This window comes from Poeciliopsis prolifica, unplaced genomic scaffold, assembly GCF_027474105.1.
Source record: "Poeciliopsis prolifica strain line A6 unplaced genomic scaffold, Auburn_PproV2 SCAFFOLD021, whole genome shotgun sequence".
NCBI lineage: Eukaryota > Metazoa > Chordata > Actinopteri > Cyprinodontiformes > Poeciliidae > Poeciliopsis > Poeciliopsis prolifica.
Genome location: NW_026562396.1, coordinates 6,145,120 through 6,164,314, shown reverse-complemented (window position 1 = coordinate 6,164,314; position 19,195 = coordinate 6,145,120). Strand labels below are relative to the sequence as shown.

The following is a 19,195-nucleotide window of genomic DNA, read 5'->3' as shown; positions in this document are numbered from 1 at the left end:
CCATTTAAAAGTTGCAGGATAGTATGTTTCATGGACTGGTGTTGAAGACCCTGCTAGAGGTTCTGACTCTTGATCCTGGATGTGCATGGAACCACCTTGCTTTGAAAATCCTCCAAAATCACACTTTCAGGAGGCATGTGCAAGAGAGAGTGTGTCCAGGACCTTTTCTTTACTGGTACAAGATCTTTATGTGGTAACTGCAGGCGAAAATGGATAAATCATCACTTCTAAGAACGACGACCTGGATCCTCCAGTTTGATCAAGGTCTTGATTTCCAAAACAAGTCCACCAATTTCCATTTGACAGGTGAGCTAACTTTCATTTAGACACCCCTCCATGAACATCAATGTTCATTTAAAATCAACTTCTATATGTGTCCCTGTGCTACTGCCCGACTCAATAAAGATTAAAGGTGCTTCTTTTTCTTTTTTGCTTTTTTTTACGTCCTCTTCTTGTTCACAGTCATTGGACGTGCCGGAGCAGCAGACTGCGACACAGCGTCCGACTCCCTCCCTCCCTCCTCCTCTGCCTCTGCAGTCTGGCCCCCCGTCCCGGGCAGGCAGCTCCTCCTGCGGCCCCTTCCCCACTGCTCATTGATAAGCCGTATCAGCCCGTCGGAGAGCGGGAAGAGCTGCGAGTGGCTTTGCGCGCATCGTCTCTGCGTGGGTTGGGTTTGCGAGCGAGCAGCTAGTGAGGGGAAGGAGGGGTTGTGTGTATCCCAGCCAGGAGCTTTTCCACCCTTGTTGTAGTAACCAGCCGCACGCCGCCTGCCAGCTATTACTTCACTGCAGCAGGAGTCGGCCCCTTCGCACCGAGCGAGCCAAACGCGCCAACCTGACTGTCCCCTCCTCTCCCCGCTCTCCCCTCTGCGCATTCAGCAGAGCTGCCCTCCTCTCCTCCTCATCACTGTGCCACTCCTGCGGCGCTCTTCTCTGCTCGAAGGGGGACGTTGGCCTGCCTGCTCCTCATCCACTGGTTCTGCATGACTGTCACAAAGGTAGGGGAGGATTTCAGTTCCAGATGTTACTTTGACTCTGTCTTGAAACGCATGCCAGATGTTGTTGGTCAGTCAGGGTTGTGCTTTTCTTTTTTCTTTTTTTTTTTTGTGGATGACAGAAGAAGAGCTTTTAAGTAGTGTTCAAGTTGACCCAAGGTTGATGTTGGCTGCCTCAGCAATACCCGGTGGGATCAGCCTGCTGGAATATTTGTTGTTTTTAATGTGTTAAAATGTCATTCTTGGCTAGGACTGCTGGTATGATCTGGATCTACCGCTCTTTCTTGAGGGGGAAAAAAAATAATAAAATAAAAAATATCAACTGACAGTCAGATGACTTGTTTGCCAACAGCGGCAGGAATAAAGTGTGTCCCTTTAGCGTGTAGTTGCATATAAATATGACAAACAGATCAAACTTTATGGAGAATAAATCTAAATGATGGGCTCCCCACGAGGAGAGTCGCAACATTTCAGCTGGTGGCTCTGATATTTGCTCAACTTTAAAGTGGGAATTAGAATTAGGTATGTATCAATACGATTGGTTTTATGATGCATCCTCTGGGATTGTGTGTAAATAGTGATGCGTCCACTCAAGGGGAACTTACCAATGTGCTCGGCTGTGTTTGTGGATATTAGTAGCCTGTCAGTGTGTGTGTGTTTTTGGTTGCAGTCTGTGCTTAACATGCAGCAACCCAGATGAATCCTCTTAATCAATTACCCGGGAGGGTGAGAGGAAGACGCACACAGAGAGGAAACTGGCACACCTACTCCCGTGTAGAGACTTAACCTGGACCAAAATAGATGACCCACTGTCGACATGGGACAACGGCCTATTTAATGCACTGGTGGTGACAGGACACCTGCAGTTTCTGCCCCCAAAGTTTTGTTAATAAAGAATGACGACGCTCGCGTTTGGAGCTGCAGTCTCTGACTCCGATATACAGACAGCTGCTTGCTGCGCGAGAGATTGTGTGGGAGGTGGTCTGTGTTCTGCTGTGTAGGTGAGCAATCTCCACTCTGAGATCTGGACGAGGAAAAGGTCAGGTGTTCATGTTTGGCACGCAGCCACACATTAAATCTCACGGTAGTCGAGGCCAATAGGCGCTGGAGGGAATTTTAATAAATGCTGCCTCGCTTTTGTTTTAACTGCCGGTCTCGAAAAACAGTGAATCTAATCAGGTGAAGAAGAAATAAACGAAAACAGGAAGGTGTAACGGCAGATTACCGAGTGGCATCTAAATGATAATGATGATGATGGATGTCTGTGTGGGAGACGCAGTGAGAGGCTCCACTGAGTCGTTTTCGTGGCTCTGCCTGCCAACAACAGAGAAGTCACCTTGGGAGGGACACGGGACACGAGCTGCTGTGCTGACAGCAGCTCGTGTCCCGTGGTTTTGAACGGGGGAAAAGCCCCTGCAACACAACAAACCTAGATCTGCACAATCTGGCCTATACTTCTACAATACACCAAGACCGGCCTGTCTCCTTGTTCCATTGTATATTTTACTTTAAGCTTGTTGTAAAGAAGTTAGGTTTTATTTCTTAATAAATCATGTCTACCAGTAGGGGGTCATCTCTCATGTTCCTTATTCTGACAGAGTCAAGTCGTCCAAACAGGGATCAGGAAACAATTATAAGATTCATGTTTCAAGTAGAAGAGAAGTGAGGATTTTTTTATGACCATTAATTGTCATATTTAATGAAGATATTTATTGCCATACAATGATTTGAATATTCTTCACAAAACATCGTAAAAGTATTATTACTGCAACAAATCTGTTTGTTTTGTTGGGTTTTGTTTCCCAGGCATATTTTTGTTTTACTGCAAGCAGGAATAGATTATTTGAGGACTTGTTTACTTATCGAAAGTCTTTTCAAAACTGCGAAATCCTTAATTTTATGGCCTCAGCTTAGATGACATAGCAGGAAAGAGTAAAATAGCAGAAGGTACGTAGGTTAAAATAAAATCTATATTTAGTTAATGTTCAGATTAACGCACCTTGAGACAATTTAACCTAAGCTGTTTATGAGCAATGAGCCTGGAAGAGACTTCCAAGAATCACTTTCTCTACTCTAAGTTAGTATTCAGGCTAATTAGAGGCTTTTTGTAAAATCTTGCATATCAAAGACCATTCGGCTCCATTAATTAAGCGATAAACTCCTGCTTCATGGTAAAAATGGTGAGTCCTGAAACATGTTGGTTTAGGAAGGTGTTCATTGGTTTTAATGGATAATCTGAAGGAACCAGTTTGGTTACCAAGCTTGCTCAGTCAACTGAGGGAAAACCTACTGTTTACTCACATGCTGACAGGTGAATATAGGTCATCGCAAGTTTGCATCCATGACTGTTTGCCGTTCAACATGGCAAGGGACCCTTCTGGGAATAAATGACTATGAAGGGTCATTTAGAAAATAGACTGCAAAAGATCATTATAGATAAAATGAATGTTTATGACCTCTTTCCAGATCCAGATGCTCTTTATTCTGGGTGATTGGGTTGCAAAAAGCATCAGATAAACAGAAAATAAACCTGACTGAGCAGTTGGTTTGTATCTGTTTCCCCCAATTGCATGTATTCTGGCATATGGCATTTCCTCCTTAGATTGATGACGTTACACATGCTTGTTTTTGCATCATCATTAATCCATTACAGATCTCATGTCGTGTGCAAAACCTGTGGTTCACGCTGCTTTATTGCAGCACATCTCTCTGTTTTTGTTAATGATTCTTCATGGTTTTGTTTTTGCAAATGAGGAAATGAGCAAGAGGCCATGCTTCTAAAGGCTCTGACTTGTCTGAACGGGTCCAATGTGTACAACTGCCGAGAAGCAAAGTGGCCTCTTCAGGAGACAGTGGTCACTCTGCCAGGTGGACTTCAGTCAGACATGTTGGGTTGGAAAAACTACTACAGAACTAAATTACGCTGCTAATTTTGTGTAATTTGTTGAAATTTAGCAAGCTATCTGCTAAACGTTGACGAATGGTTGTGCTCCAGACCTTCAGACAATGTGGTGAACACCTTCTAAATAACAAAAGCTGCGATTTGCAAGACCACCTCTTCCCACATTCCTTTACCTTTTGGAGGGATGACACAATGAAACATCTCCAGGAATTGCATGTGATCAAGCAGACATACAGTTGGAGAAAGAGCTTTTTTTTGTTGTTGTTCCTTCAGAGGGCAATAAACAATCGTTTCAGGTAACACCGACGGTAGCCCATGTGTTAATAAATGTTAGTTCTTACAAACGCATAAATATATGTTACTCTCCAATGAAGGCTTTACAGTAAACGTGTTGACGTGAATCCAAAATAATTCAAAGTAGCATTCCAGCTGCGTTGTGTGTGTGTATGTGTGTGTTTGCAATTATATATCTACAAACACTCCAATTATGACAGAGAGCGCCCCATGCTTCTCTGATGTCAGGCACACGTGTGGTTGTTAAGACGTCTGAAAGCCATTTTCAGTGTGTTTATGGTGCAGCATCTGCTCTTAACAGTACAGTGAGCCTATCAGGACTCAAGTGGGATAAAACCAGCCCCAATATGCTATAAAAAGCATCTACTCTTTCCTCGTAACTATAATTTTATTGTAATTTCACTTGTTTAAGTGAAACAGAAAACCAAAACTTGCCACAGGAAAATTACCACCATGTGCACACGCACTTAAACTGTCTGAATTCTTTACATGGAGCACCTCGCCCACCATAAATCTTAATTGAGTTTGATTTGGACCATTGGCCACGTGTCAAGTCTGCTGTTTACCCACACACCCTCTCTCACACACACTGGCACATAAAACTGCAAGTTAAATCGCTAGCCTGGCAACTCGAGAACCTGCTTTTTCAGGGGCAAGAAAATTACACAACAGCTAAGCTGATTTAGGAGAAGTATTACGAAACTAAGCCTTTTTTAGGCAGAACAGATAAAAGAATGACAGGGCGGGAAAATTGTATCTGTGATGTTTTTTTTTCCTCTTTATAAAACAAAGCAGAGGAAAAAAGGGAATATTGTGTGAAAGCAGCAAAAAAGCCTTCATCACAGGAAGACATTCAGATCCAATGAGCTCATTGCCGGTCCTTACTGAGCTCAGTGTGTGTCTGTGTTGCTGTGGCTGTATGTAAAACTGTACTCTGCAATTCTGTGTGAAAAACCCGAAGTCCACTGGCGGGAGAGTTGGGAAGCTCTTCTTCCTTTTTTCTTCCCATATCAATTATTTCTTCACTGAAAAACAAGACACAAGGTCACGGACCGCAGATCTGCCAAAATATGGCTTAAAAGTATCGAGTTAAGTGCAAAGGTGAAGGCTTTGTTGTGGCTTTTGGTGGATCAGAGCGTTCTTTTTTTTTTTTTTTTAGATTTCCCAAAGGGAAGGAGTTCAAATAAAATAGACGGAAATTATGTGAAATTATTTGTGAACCTCCTCTGAGAAAATTAGGAGACGGGAGAGAACGTCCGTTTCCAGCATTCCCTTCTTTTCCCCTTCAGCTGAGATTAAAGTGTACATCCCGTATGTGTGTGTGTGTGTGTGTGGGTGTGTGTGTGTGTGTGTGTGTGCGTGGGTGTGTGTGTGTGTGTGTGTGTGTGTGTGCACATTTGTGTTTGTTTGCTCAGTTGGTTCAGTCGGGATGTAGGTTGTGCATCCTGTCAACGGACTTTGAGAGAAAGCAGAAATAAATGTTTCACTTATTGATAAAGGTTAGTTTCTGACACAGGTATCCCAATTGGCCTAATCTGCAGTTTTGTTTTGTCTTGTAAAATTTTGCTTTTGGAGACATCCACATTTAGAATAAATTATCCATAAAAGTACCACAATTTAAATGGAAGCCTGTTAGTATTTTGGTTTTGCTGTTTTGGTTCCCTTGATGGGACATCACGAATACCAAAAATTATAATGCTTTTTGTGGATTTCTTATTGAATTTAAATGTCAGCATAATAATATTACCTGTGCAGTGGGTTGCTTTATCTTTTCAGTGAAACAACCTGCATGGAAAACTTAAATCGGTTTTGTAAAACGGACATTGAGAACTGCATTTTCTACCCAGCTAAAAATCACTGCTTACAACAGCAATTGGTTTTTTTTCTATGCTTATGCAACTTCAACTCTCATTTATTTGGCAGGATCAGCGCACACGGTTAATGTTTTGTACTTTATCACTCACACACGGTTTTGTGAGAAGATACGATGTGCTGTAATTTTTTTTTCTTTCTGTTTTTATATATATATATATATATATAGTTGGAGCTCTGCTCCAAACATGATGCACGCCACAGTGGAAGGTGCGCGTCATAAACATGTCTGTGGGTGCATTATAAAGTTCTGTGTGTATTGTGCGACTACCAAAAGGCTGTGAAACTGAGAACACGGCAGTCATTAGTGGGGAGTGGGGCAATGAAAGACTGAACACATGGAGGATGAACCTGCCACCCACACCAGTTCTCCACTACACAAATACACACATATCTGCAGCTTGAGTTCATTGGGGTCGAACTCAGCACTGTTATTCCCCATTGGCTCTGATCACAGTGTAAATATAGGTTTTAGTCCATGCAGCATTGATTACTGCAGGCTTCTCAGCTCTCCTTTTGTGCTTTTCTGCCCCACATGTCGTCTTTTTATTGTCTTTCTAAATGCTTGGTGTATTTTCATGCTAAGCGTTTGACTGCCCTCAAGATGCAGTTTCACAAAGCATATAAATTTTGCTCTGTTTTTCCACAGTGGTTCTAAACTGATGGGATATGAGGAGATCACGCAAACTACTAGTGCATAAGCCTCTTATGATGGTTGCATCACAGCGAAAGTGTCACCGCTGAACCATAGAAAAATCCTGGTCTGAGTTTTTTGGTTGTTTTCCAAAGCAATTCATTTAATTGGCAAGGTTTCATCGACATTTTGCAAACCTCATGAACCCAGAACTGCAATGTGAAAATCAAAACAACTTTGACTTGGTCATTGAGATGTTTGTGTTGTGATGTTTTAGCAGCACATTCTTCTATCTACAGTGATGTTTGCAGTCATTTCCTCGTGCTGCTTTGTGGTTGGGATCAGGGATTGATTAAAGAGAGCGGTTTGGCCTTGTGACATTGTGATGAGAATATGCTCGTCATTGAACATATTGATCATGCAGGCTACGGGTGATGCATAAACCCAAAGCCAGAATATTGACATGCACTGGCTAAAAACAAGAGCTTTTTAACAATGATTTTAAATCCAGATCTGTTTTCTGTTTTAGGTCACCAAAATGATTTGCAGAAGCTGAAAACCAGATTGTTAAGAGATTATTTGTATGAATAAATTTCATACATTCCCTTATTTAGTAGAATCCTAAACTACATGACTGTATTCAAATGTTGGATATACTCCTATAAGATTTTTACTGTAGTTTGCTAAGATTTTGGCCCATTCCTCCTAGCAGAATTGCTTTATGTTTGCAGGTCCCCTTGACTAGCCACACATTTTTAGCTCCGGCTACAAACCTTGTTTGTCCTGTATGACGTCTTACGAAGCCTTTGCGCTCTAATGCATCGTGATGTCAATTTCTTCTTCTTGTATTTTTGTTTCGAAGGTTTCTTTTTGTCAGTATAATAGAAACCTAATCGCAAGACATGAAGTCATTAATGCTCTAGACTTCTGTTTGTGCAGATGCTGCTACAATATCAAATTCATCGTTTCGATTTTCTTAAGATTTTGTAAAGCACTTCAAGTTTTTCTTTTGCATTCAACCAATCATAGTTTTGCAGTGCTTTGTGTTTGCGCTCTACATAAGCTAAAGTCAAGCAGATAACCACATAAAGAGTTAACATGAGACTCATGTTTTCCCTAAAAATTCTTCAATGCCTGGAGATACCATGGTTCAAATGTCTTTTACCGATCCTGTCCAACTGACTTCATCTGATTGGCTGCAATCTATTTGGACACTTTAGCTGTTATTAGATAATCTCACCTATACATAGTGTTGACTAGTCAAAATCAGGTAGACTGTAGCTACACTGTTTTCCATAAACACCAATACTCTCCCACATAGTTTGCATTAGACTCAATACTTTGTTTAAAATAAGCCACATTTTAGTCTTGTGCTGGATTTTAATGCGGCGAATAACATCTCCATGCAAAGACCCTGTAATTTTGAATTATGGTATGCATCTTCCCTTCTTTATTGCTTACAAGATGGAGTCACCAGCTGAGAGCCAGCTGTGTCTCTACTTCAGCTTCCATCGTCTTCACCGCGGATAAAGCGATTCCTGGTTGCTTGCCAAAAAGCTAGATCATTTTTCTAGGTAGATGTTCTGCTGAAAGCTTCAAAGTAGAAAGTGGGGAATATAACACGTACTCTCATCCACCATATGCATTTGCGCTTACTCACACTGTAGGCTGGGACCATGACTGGAAAGTAGCCTTGCAGAAACGCTGGAGTTTCTTGCAGTAACTCTAGCCAGCAACCACTTTTTCACTCCCAGTAAACGCTTCAAAGTTGGGACTACATCCTATTAATCATAGACCGGTTCCTTTTTAAAAAAAATAAGTTGTCAAAAGCACTGTGTATTTCAACAAATAACACCCTCGACCAGAGAATGTACAAAAATTAGCTTCTTTTTTTTTTCTAATTAGCTTGAAAGGGCAGATGTCCATCGTGTTTAAAGCAAAATAACACAAAAATTAAGATGAAATGAGGATAGCACACACAATACAATGAGCCAAAGTCTGACGCTGGAAATTAGCTAATTCAATTGGGACTAAATGGTGCCGGTAAAGCCTCTGTTGCAGAGATATGGGCTAAATTAAATATCTGCCTCCATGGAGGATAGGAAAAATAGGTCTGAGTTTTACATCTGCCCTTTAAACTGGGACACACAGACAATCATAGCTCTATACAAACGGTGGACATGCAACTGATGGATCAATAAAGCAGACTGGCAGCTGAGTCCCAAAACAAACCTGCTCTGTTTTTACAGGCTACATTGTCTTTTGAAAGATTCTTTCCAAACTTTTTCTTTAAATCTAAATAACAGCAACATCCATACTTGAGCCTGATGGTTCATTTAACCTAAGGAACAATTCAGCTCCTTTAACTTAGGTCGACTTCAAAACAACCTTCAAATGGGAACGCTGACCTTAAAAATGGTTTCCTCACTCATCAACAAAACTTTTTGAATATTTGAATTCTCCTTTTTTGTCTCTATTAAATCCTGTCTCCTTAAATGTCCACAACGTAATCAGAGTTTCTGCTTTGCAGTAAATGATTCTTTTCATCAAGGTTCAAACAGTAAGCTGTCAGGAATGGAAAGCGTTTGGCTCTTGAGATCGTCTGGCACTGAGCTGTCCTGTTTCATCTCCAGCTCTTATCTTCGAAAGGGCCAAAAAGTTTGAGAAACCACAAGGGCCAGAGTCCGTCTGCTTACTGATACAGCTGAGAAAGTTCACCTGGCACACCGAGGACCAGCATTCTTGGGCTTCAAAGCTTTGTGTCTCATCCAATTTGGACAGACGAGTCGCTGTTTCTCAGGCCTGTGAAACGGCGAGTGATTTGTTCATTGCAGTCAACATCAAATGAAGATTTGTCCAACTGATTTAGTTTTCCCACGTTGTAGTATTTCTCCTGGGTCTGTTTTTTTCTTTTTTTACAGCATGTTCTGCTATTTTCAGTCAGTTTAGAGCTTTGTCAGAGAAGATATTGACTTTTGACAACAGAAATCATGATGCTTCTCCTTATTTGAAGGGGACAAAAGCCATTCCTTTTTGTCCTGCAGGGGGGCCGGGTCATGAAATGTCTCATTTGCATAAAAAAAAAAACTCATTGAAATGAGTTTCTCCAAAATGCACCTCGGAACAGGGGCAAACAAGCGGCCACAATAACAGGGAATTCAGACCAAAACATTGAAGTTCTGCTGTACAGAGACCATAAATGAATGATTCACATGTGCAGATGAAGGATTTAAAAGTATGATATATCCACTTTAAATGTCTAACTCATTTATATCCTCAATATTAATCTGAAATTAACGCTAGCGCAGTATCAACCTTGCTGTGTCATTTAGTAAAATATGTGGAAGAGCCGGTGCTGAGGCGTTTAAGGCAAAGATCTCATATGGCTTGACTGATGGCAAAAGACATGAGGCTGAGTTTTGAGTGGAGAAGGCAAACAGGTAAACAAAGGGAAGGTGAAAAACTGCAGAAGGAGTTAAACAAGATCTAAAATGATCTGGAATCAAAAGGGGAGAAGTCTGATAATCTGGGAGGAACAAATACAAACATACATGGAATAGATCTTAAGAATAAAGTAAAAAAAATTAAAAATAAAATAGATTTGGCAACATCCTAAAAGTAATATTTATAAACTGGATATATCAAGACTCTTTAAACATTTGAACGATGAAAGTGCAAACACAAATAAAAACCGAAGCCCAGCCTCCACTTGCGGTTTTAAGCACTGGCACCAGTTTGGTGGAGAAAACCCAATAAGCTGCATTTTACACAATTTTGGTGGAAATTTAAAGTGGTTTCTAAGCAATAGTAAAACATGCAGCTCTTTTACAGTCCGCCGTGTGAAGAGGCTGTCAAGCAGCAGCTCTGAGAAACCAGCTAATCCAACAGCAGCGTCTCAGTCTCCTGGCCATCGTCTGCATTAAAAGATCAATGATCTAAGAACCTCTAAGCAGTCGTGCTCTATCAGCAAAAAGCCCAACAACTCTGAAACCTGAAGCCAGTGACTGAACTGTTCCTGTGGTCTCACTTTAGTGATGGATTTTTGTAATCTGATCAGAATAACTCCTCCATCTCCCTTTTCATCATCAGTATTCCTACATTGTTTGAAATTTAAAAGCTGTTGATTTTTAAGAAAATCTAATAAATTATAGTGGATCAAATGCAACTAGGTGCTAAAAGCATAAAGTCGAGGCGTGATTTGACCTTTTTTTAAAGACGACTCTGGAAATCAATATTCATCCAATTCAGTTTCAAGCAGCCTTTGTGTGCAGCTCTGCAGAGCTGCCAGGTGGTCTGATGGAGGGGGCTAATCTGTCTGCTAAGGTCTCCCTCTGCTCCTCCATTCTGTCTGCCTTTTTCCCCTTTTACATATTTCATCCATCAACAGTCCTACCCCCTTTTCCTCTTCCTTTATTCTTCCCTCCTTTCTCATCTCTAACCTGAAGTGGCATGGTCTCTTTTGGTCGCTGTTTTTCTGTCGTTTCCCTTTTTGTTCATTGTTCATGTTTCATGTCTTCCCTCCAGACATCTCTTTCACCCCGTGTCTCTAACCCTCCCTCGGTCACTCCGGGTGTGAAGCCCAGCTTGCATCTTTATGCTCCAAAAAGCACAGCCAGAAGCTCCTCGGGGAAAACGGGCAGCAAACACATGGGATATTATTAATTTAGACCATCTTTTTGGCTTTTGGTTGAATGACCTTTTGAAGGCAGAAGAAAGAAGACGGCTCTCATTTGTGTTTGAAAACGAGCTACGGCGTGCTCTGTTTCACAAAACAGAGCAGTATATTCGGGGAGCAATTCAGCATGCAGTTTTGCTGGTTTGTAGAGCTGCTGTGTTTTTATTCTGCGGCAGCAGGTGGATGGATTCCAGGACAACCACTCTTCTGTACCTGTGCATCCATCTACTTATAGGAGCCTTTCAGCAGTTTCTGTTTCCTGCACTTTCCTGCTTTGCAGCTGCTTAATGGGCTTGGCTTCCCTCCGAAGAGCTGCTCTTAGCTGAGCTTTATGCATCGACTGTATGTGAACACCAAAGCATCTGAAGATCGTAGATAGACTCTCCAAAAATGTATACAGAGCAGACTCTTGGAAACATTCTCCTCTGCATTTTCAGCTGTTTGCAAACGGTTGGATTGATTGATTTCTTTTTTTTTTTTTTTGTTCATCTTTTTTATGGCGTTGCCACTGTAATATATTCAAATCAATCCAGTATTCAAAGCTGGATACGTTTAAGTGGCTCTGACTTCTCCTTCCAGCAGATTGAATTTCATACAGACTCAAATAAATTATTACTTTTCCAACATTCCTAAGCTAGCCATCTGGAAAATTCAACAAAGCACCAGATGGAGATATTCATTTGGTCCTGCTGGGTCAATTATCTCACGTTCTTTTTTTTTTCATGCATTGCTGTGAGGGTACTTACAGGCACCTCTTCTGATTTTAACTAAACTAAAGCTATAACTACCTAGCCTGGGTTAACTAAAAGGAGAAAAGACAGTAAAATATGCGGAGTAACGTGTCATCTTAAAGACTCATTAACACACATTGTAGTGAGAACATCCTGAGCAGCGTCTGCAGCTCTTCACGTCTTCTGGTAGCATTTGTTTGGTTTAGTTTGGTTTAGTTTGGTTTAGTTTAGTTTAGTTTGGTTTAGTTTGGTGCTTTTGCAGAGTAACATGATTATCCAAAGGTACAATCATGTTTTGTGGAGATTATTCTGGAAAATCTAAAACCATTGAAACTTTTATAAACTGAGAACAATTTAAGATGGTCAAGGCTCAGATAATTGTTTACATTTCTACCATAGAGATTTTGCTATGCTAGAGGGTTTATATTAGAAGTCAAATTCATATTGTTTTGGCAAGCATAAAGGGATTTTATGCAAAGGACCAACACAAAATACAGTTGTGAAATTGAAGTGAGTCAATGTGACATTTCTGCATCGGTAGTTATCTGTCCTCATAGCAACGGTTTGCTTTATACGTCTTTAGTTTCATCTGTCTATTATAACTACAAATATCCTGTCAGGCATTACTATAGCAATGTAGGAAACACTGCAGCACTTTCAGCTGCCATACTTCCTGTTTAAGTCAGTAATCGGAGCGCTCACTTCACAACTGAGTGAATATTCGGCCAAGTGAGTCAATGGGATATCCCTGGGTTTTTTTTTTTTTGTTGTTTTTGTGAAAATTTGCTCCTCGCTGAGATGGGAAGACATTAAAATGACTGAACAGTGTCGGATCCAGGGAAGAACGACAAAAGACGGGTCATGACATGCTGGCATGACAGACTATAACTGTGTCTGAGTGACAAGACATGAAGTCACCCTGCAGATTTCTCCTTTGTGTCTGTTGAATGCCGGCTCAGATGGTTGGACTTCCTTCTTTGGCACCAGCATTAAGGACATTTTTATCAGAAAAAATGGATCTTTTCAGCGGCATTATTGCTGTTTGAATGGCCCTATTTAGGATTCATAATGAGTCAGTATGGCACCACACACTGGGTATAGTTTATTAATAAAGGACAAGTTTGGTGCTGCCAGTCTGGTTGGAAATAACCAACTACATGCACTGAACGGACAGAAACTGCTGCTGCAGTGTTAAAACAAAGTCACTTTTTGCCGAGTGCAGAAATTAAACATTTTCTATTTTGATTTCTTTGCTTTTTGATGAAGAAACCAGATCTGTTTGAAAATCAGAATAAATTTAAATTAGACAAGTAAAGTGTTTCATCAGCAGCAGCGTCTTCAGGCTACACATAAAAAAACACCCAATAAACACTCTGCTCTCTAGAGTGCTCTGCCTCGAAGACATGACGACTGCATGATGAGCTGCTGGTGCAAACAGGCAACACATGGATTCAGGGCTGAAATTAACCCCATATGTGCAACACATGAAGATAAAAAAAAAAACAACCTGCCAGGCCAAACTCATATCTCAGACAATCATCACGGGATGCAGGGCTCACTGCAACACCTGCCTCAGCATATCGACCCGACCGAGCAGGAGGTCTGAGACATTTCCAGAAGCTTCTTTGATTTGATTTGATTAACTTTTTTAAGTTTTTGCAGTGACATGTTCAGGATGCACAAGTTGTGTGTAAATATTTTTTTTTTTTTTATGTAGAAATAATTTAGCTAAAATTAAACAACTGTTCCCTTTGAAATCACCTCTGTAGCTTGGACTACACCCCAATTTGTCTCCACCAGACCAAAGTTACTTCTATTTATTGGTTTACTTATGATTAATCCAACAAATAACATGTTTATTTCCATGGCGTATTTTTTTTCAGCCTCTTTTATTTAAAAAAAAAACTTTACTATAATAACAATCTGATACATTCATGTGATTAACTCCACTTTTTAATTATGAGAAAACAAATTAACAGAGTTACATTTTATTGTCTTGCAGTGGAATATTTTATTTTTAAATGAAATTCATAAATAATAGCTACAATGTTTCCATGTTTCTAACATTGATTAAAAAAATAGGTTAAGACTCTTGTCAACAACTGTTAGAAGTCAAAATAAACTACAGGCTGCTGATTATAAATAAATATTTTCATGCAAGTAAACATAAGAAACACATTTCAATATGATAATCAGCTGAGACTTTTGCATAAAGCCAATAATAACCTGAAGGATAATGCTCCCAAAACTTTTCTGGATTGCTTTTTCTTGTTTCCTATTTCTAGAAAACATGTTTGGGAATTAAATTAAGGTCTTCACACCTTCTCTTCATTCCCTTCAGGATTTCATTTAGTAATTTCACAAATAAATAATGCCTTCATAATTGACAAATTAGCCGAAAAAGCTTCACAGATTTCTTAAAAGACAGAAAGAAATATTGATCAAGACCAATTTTGAAAGTAAAGTTTGACTTCTTGGTAGCAAAATACATGAAATAAGGATTGGGGCAAAGAACTTTAACATTGTGTTATACATCAATTAACCTGTTTCATTCTATATTTAGAAGCTATCGTCATCTTTGATCAATTTAAAAATATGCTTCTGCGCTCATGTCTGCGCTCCCGCCACGGTCAACAGGAGGTCACATCCGCCGTTACTTAAAATTTATACAAGAATCATATCAGTGGTAGAAATAGTTGGGAAGTCTTGCTCAGACATTCACAGAGAAAAGTGAGCCGAAAAACCAAGAGAGTTCCTGGAAATCAGCCAGGAAGGCCTTGTGATTTCAAACACGCAGCGGGGGGTGGGAGAGGGAAGAGGATGAATGGCTACTAGTACAGAGCTGCTGCTGCTGCTGCTGCTGCTGCTGCTGCTGCTGCTGCTGCTGCTGCTACTGCTGCTGCTGCTGCTGGAGCTGGAGACAGAGAGAGACGACTGAGTGGCAGGATGGGAGAGACGGCTGAGAGGAAGAAGGAGGGGGTGCGTGCCCTGCAGCTATCAGCACTAGTAGGAGGAGAAGAGGGTGGGAAGAGTTTAGAGAGCAGGGGGGGAGAAAAACATGAGAGAGTACGAGGCAGACACAGGCCATCTGCGTACATTTGCAAGGTAGGAAGGAAGAGTGGAGATCCGAGCTGCTCATTTAGAAAGGAGGGCGGACATTTGCAGTCTGACAAGGATACAGAGACAGAAGAGCCACTGTCAGGACAAGGGGAAGAAGGTAAGGCGGTACTTTCAGAAGCTTTAGTGATTTCTTTAATAATTTCAAAAATGAGAGGTTTCGACCAACAAACAAACAAAAAACCCAGCAGGGAGAAACATCCAGCCTGTGGAAAAACATTCAAAAGAGGGGAACTGCTAGCAGAGTTACAAAGGCCCCAGGCAGAGCAGGAAGCTCACAAGTCAGAAATCTTGTGATGGGTGGGTGCAGATTCATCTCGCCTGTGTTTTTGAGTCTTGCATGCCATCGCTCATGATCTGTTTTTGTGCATCTGCTGCACGTCCTCGTGAGATAGGAAAGACACACTCAGACAGAAGTGCTCTGTGTGCCAGAAGCCAGTGACCAATGAATGAGCATCCTTGTAAGAGAGGGAGAGCTCAAAGCCGGCGAGTCTGCTCTGTCCGTCTCCTCCGGCCGTCCCTCAGGCTAATTTCTGCTGCTCTTCTGTTCTTCGTTAATTCCTCAGCAAGCTGCCATTAAGCTGCTAACGCAAACAAAGGTCCATATCTGGCACTGCTTATCAGGATGGGATGAGGATGAGATGTTTATGTGCTGAAAGGGGTCACCAAAAATATAAAATAAAGAAGTGCTTGGACTTTAAGAACCACTTTAGAGATTATGCTTTTTTCTGAATGTTATACTAATTACTAGATATTAAGTACTCTAGTTTTAAACCAGGTATTGTTTTTTAAACTTGGAGTTTTTTCTTAGACAAAAGCTGCTTTTTCAGCATTTATTTTACAGCCTTATGGTCAAAAGTTTGAACAATATCTGAATGTTGTATCTAAAAGAAACAAACAAACAAAAAACAGGAAAACATGTTGCTAAGACTTGATGTACAATCTTTTAGTTGACATTATTTCAGCTGACAGCTCCTTAGGAGTCATTTTATTGGTGCAATACTATTTTTGTTAGCTTAGAAATTGTTCTGTAGCTTCAGCTAATAAATTGTGAGAAACAATTTCCTTGTACTGCTGATTAAAAAATACACTCACCGAACATCCAGTTCAATGTTTCTGTGCCCCAGACACTCAAAGATCAAAGGAAAAGGGATGGTTCAGTTTTTGAAGTGTGGTTCTGTTGAAATGTTGCAAGCAGGCATTATCTTATCAGCAGTAGATAACGCTGTTGGTATCTTTAATTTGATGAATCGGAGATAAGTTTCTCAGCTACTTGGAGCAGAATCCAAGAGCAAAATGCATTTTTCTCATGTTTAAATGGAAAAATAAATACATTTATTTTAAACATTTCACCACATTTAATTTGTATTGACAGCCTTGTTGAGTAGGCACATTGTTATTGAAGTTATTTATGAAAAGACAGTGGTTGTGATTTCTGAAAGGATCAAGACGCTTCGGTCAACAAAGTGAACTCAGGTCAACATGACTCTTTTATGCATGTGACCGACCGAGCAAGGTAGTCAGAGCTCGACATTGACTAATTAGAGCTCTGCTTTGTGGCTCAAGTGCTCTATGTGTGTGTGCATCTGTGCGTGTGTGTTTGTGTGTGTGTGATCAGTTGGTCAGTGAATGTAAGGTGAAGACATGCCTAAGCCTCTCCTCTTTGTGCTAAGACATGGACATCATTTCTTTATGCAGGACAGGTTACAGAGAAGAGTGTTGAGTTAGAGCAGGTAAAGTGAAAGTCTGCATGGTGGACGCCTCATTCCTGACCCGGGAATGAGGCGTCCAGCCTTTCTGAGTAAAAGATGTCAAACACTCAACTTGTACAAAGTATATCGACCCTGCTGAGTCCCGGCCCACCGCTCATATTTGCAGATTTATAACAAAACATATTTTCTAAAAGACGCTACAAATATTTGCAAAGTGCAACAATGTTTAAGTCTGAGGCAAAAGTGAAAGACCCCAAAACATTTAAAAATATATATAAAATATTATTGACCTGAAGAGCTGCTTTATTTGTTTATTTTGTTTTTGCTTAGAACACTATTGTCTAGAAATCTATTGTTAAAATGAAAAATAGGGTTACGCACTTAAGAGAGAATAGAGCTCCAACTTAAAAAAAGAAAATAATTTACATGTAATCAAATCAAACTTACTGTGTATTATAAATTATGAGTTCAGAGGAAAAAAACAAAAAACAATCCCTCCAGACTTGCATTACCTAGCTTTATTTATAACGATAAATATTTGTGTTTAACTTGAAAGTGGTCCACGTATTTGGCTGAAGGAAAAGCAATGCCATGGCAGCCTCTTGTGTTGTCAGCTTGAGGCCAATTCTTCCCGCCTGCTTAGAGATGAGAAGACAACAGCAGCATGTTTGGAGGATGTTTCTATTTGCATGCTTGCACCCCTCCCACCACCGCTAGCAGCTAACCCCCTTATCTGTAGAACAATGCTGAATAGAGGATCGCCTGATGTCATCCGGCATCGCTGCCACTGATCTGACGAGAGCAATAAATCCTCCGCCTGCAGTTCCCTTCGCATGCTCAGAAAATTGACCAAAATGCGATGAAATGCACCAGTAAGAGCCCCTCCCTCCCAGTTTCTGAACAGAACTGTTTAAAAGTTAGCATCAGTGCCCTGCGGCTGAACCAGCTAATTCTAAACATCAAGAGCTGCACCAGGGCATTGATGTGGTGACGAAAACCAAAAAGTGCCTCCTGAGTCAAATAAAAGCAATTCTCTTTCTTGGCTACAAGCTGTAAACAATTGCTGCTTTTCTCTTGTACATGTTGCACAAAGACAAAATGCAGTCAGACTGTTGTGCTGATTTGAGCTTTTTTTTTGTTGTTCTTCTTCTTCTTTCTTTATTTTGTACTTTATTTACTCGGCTTGATGGTCAGTAGTTTTTTTCTTTCCTGTGCATTGAACGCAAAACATCGTCAAAGCAGTTTTCACCTTCCAAGAGTCTCACACCCATCAGAAGTTTGGATAATTTCCCAGCACTGCATGTGTGACTGCTATCACGTCTGCGCAGATGGGCCAGCCCAGCCTGTGGCAGTGACTTTACAGAATGTGAATGTGAAAACGGCAGATTCTGTGTCTGCGTATATTATCCTGAGCCACGAAATACCAAGGGACAGGATCTGTTTCCATGCAAGCTGATTTTTCATTTTTCTAGTTTTGTGGCGTTTGATTTCCATTTATATTTTTAGGTGACAAAAATAGTCCACTTATTCAACGAGTTGGAATAGAGTCATATAATATTTGCAAAAAAACAATTCTAAATTGCCGAGATCTTTTTACTGTTTAGCTTGTTACGACCAGAAACGTTTACATTTTGTTGGGGGTTTATAGGTTTGACCAACACTAAGTAAGGCATTATGGATTCAGTTCAGTTTTTTTATTTACAAGCACTACATTTTTTATGATTAAAATCTAATTGAGTGTCTTTTTATTCAGCCCCTCCACACTTTATAGAATCACCTTCTGCTTCACATCTTTGAGAACATTTCTACCAGCTTTGCAAATCTGGAGGTTTGCATTTTCTCCAATATATTTTTCCAAAACTGCATGGGGAGATTGGAGACAGAGCTTCTGTGACCATCAATTTTCAAATCTTATTGTAGATTCTTGGTCAGATTAGGGTCTGGAGAATGACTGGGCCGTTTTTACACATGAATCTGCCATAAAGCATGTTGGCTTTCGGCTCTGTTTGCTTTGCTAAAACTCCAAACTGATTGTCTTGATTTTAGTACTGTTTTGCACAAATTAAATAGAAATATTGGCTTTGCTAAGCTTTCCAAGCGCTAATTCTCTTCCACACAAACTAGGAAGAGAATTAGGGGTGCACCGATTGATCAGCCTGACAATTTATCTGAGATGATTTCCTCAATTTTGGGAGATCGGCCGATCAACCGTTCTTTTCTCTTCTGCTCTTCTATGAGAGAGGTTTGACTGACAGACTTATCCA

The 19,195-nt window shown here is 40.5% G+C and overlaps 1 protein-coding gene across 2 annotated transcripts in view; it reads left to right on the top strand.

Moving 5' to 3' along the window:
- The first annotated feature begins 576 nt into the window (after nucleotides 1-576).
- coro2ba (coronin, actin binding protein, 2Ba) overlaps nucleotides 577-19,195 on the top strand; it is a 32,604-nt gene continuing 13,985 nt past the window's right edge. Inside the window, exon 1 of one of the 2 annotated variants that reach the window (XM_055044906.1) lies at nucleotides 577-997. In XM_055044906.1, coding sequence (XP_054900881.1) covers nucleotides 983-997 — 15 coding nt within the window. In that variant the 5' untranslated portion in view covers nucleotides 577-982. Of the gene's footprint in view, nucleotides 998-15,148; nucleotides 15,320-19,195 lie in introns of those variants that run through there. The other variant, XM_055044907.1, reaches the window with a different exon arrangement.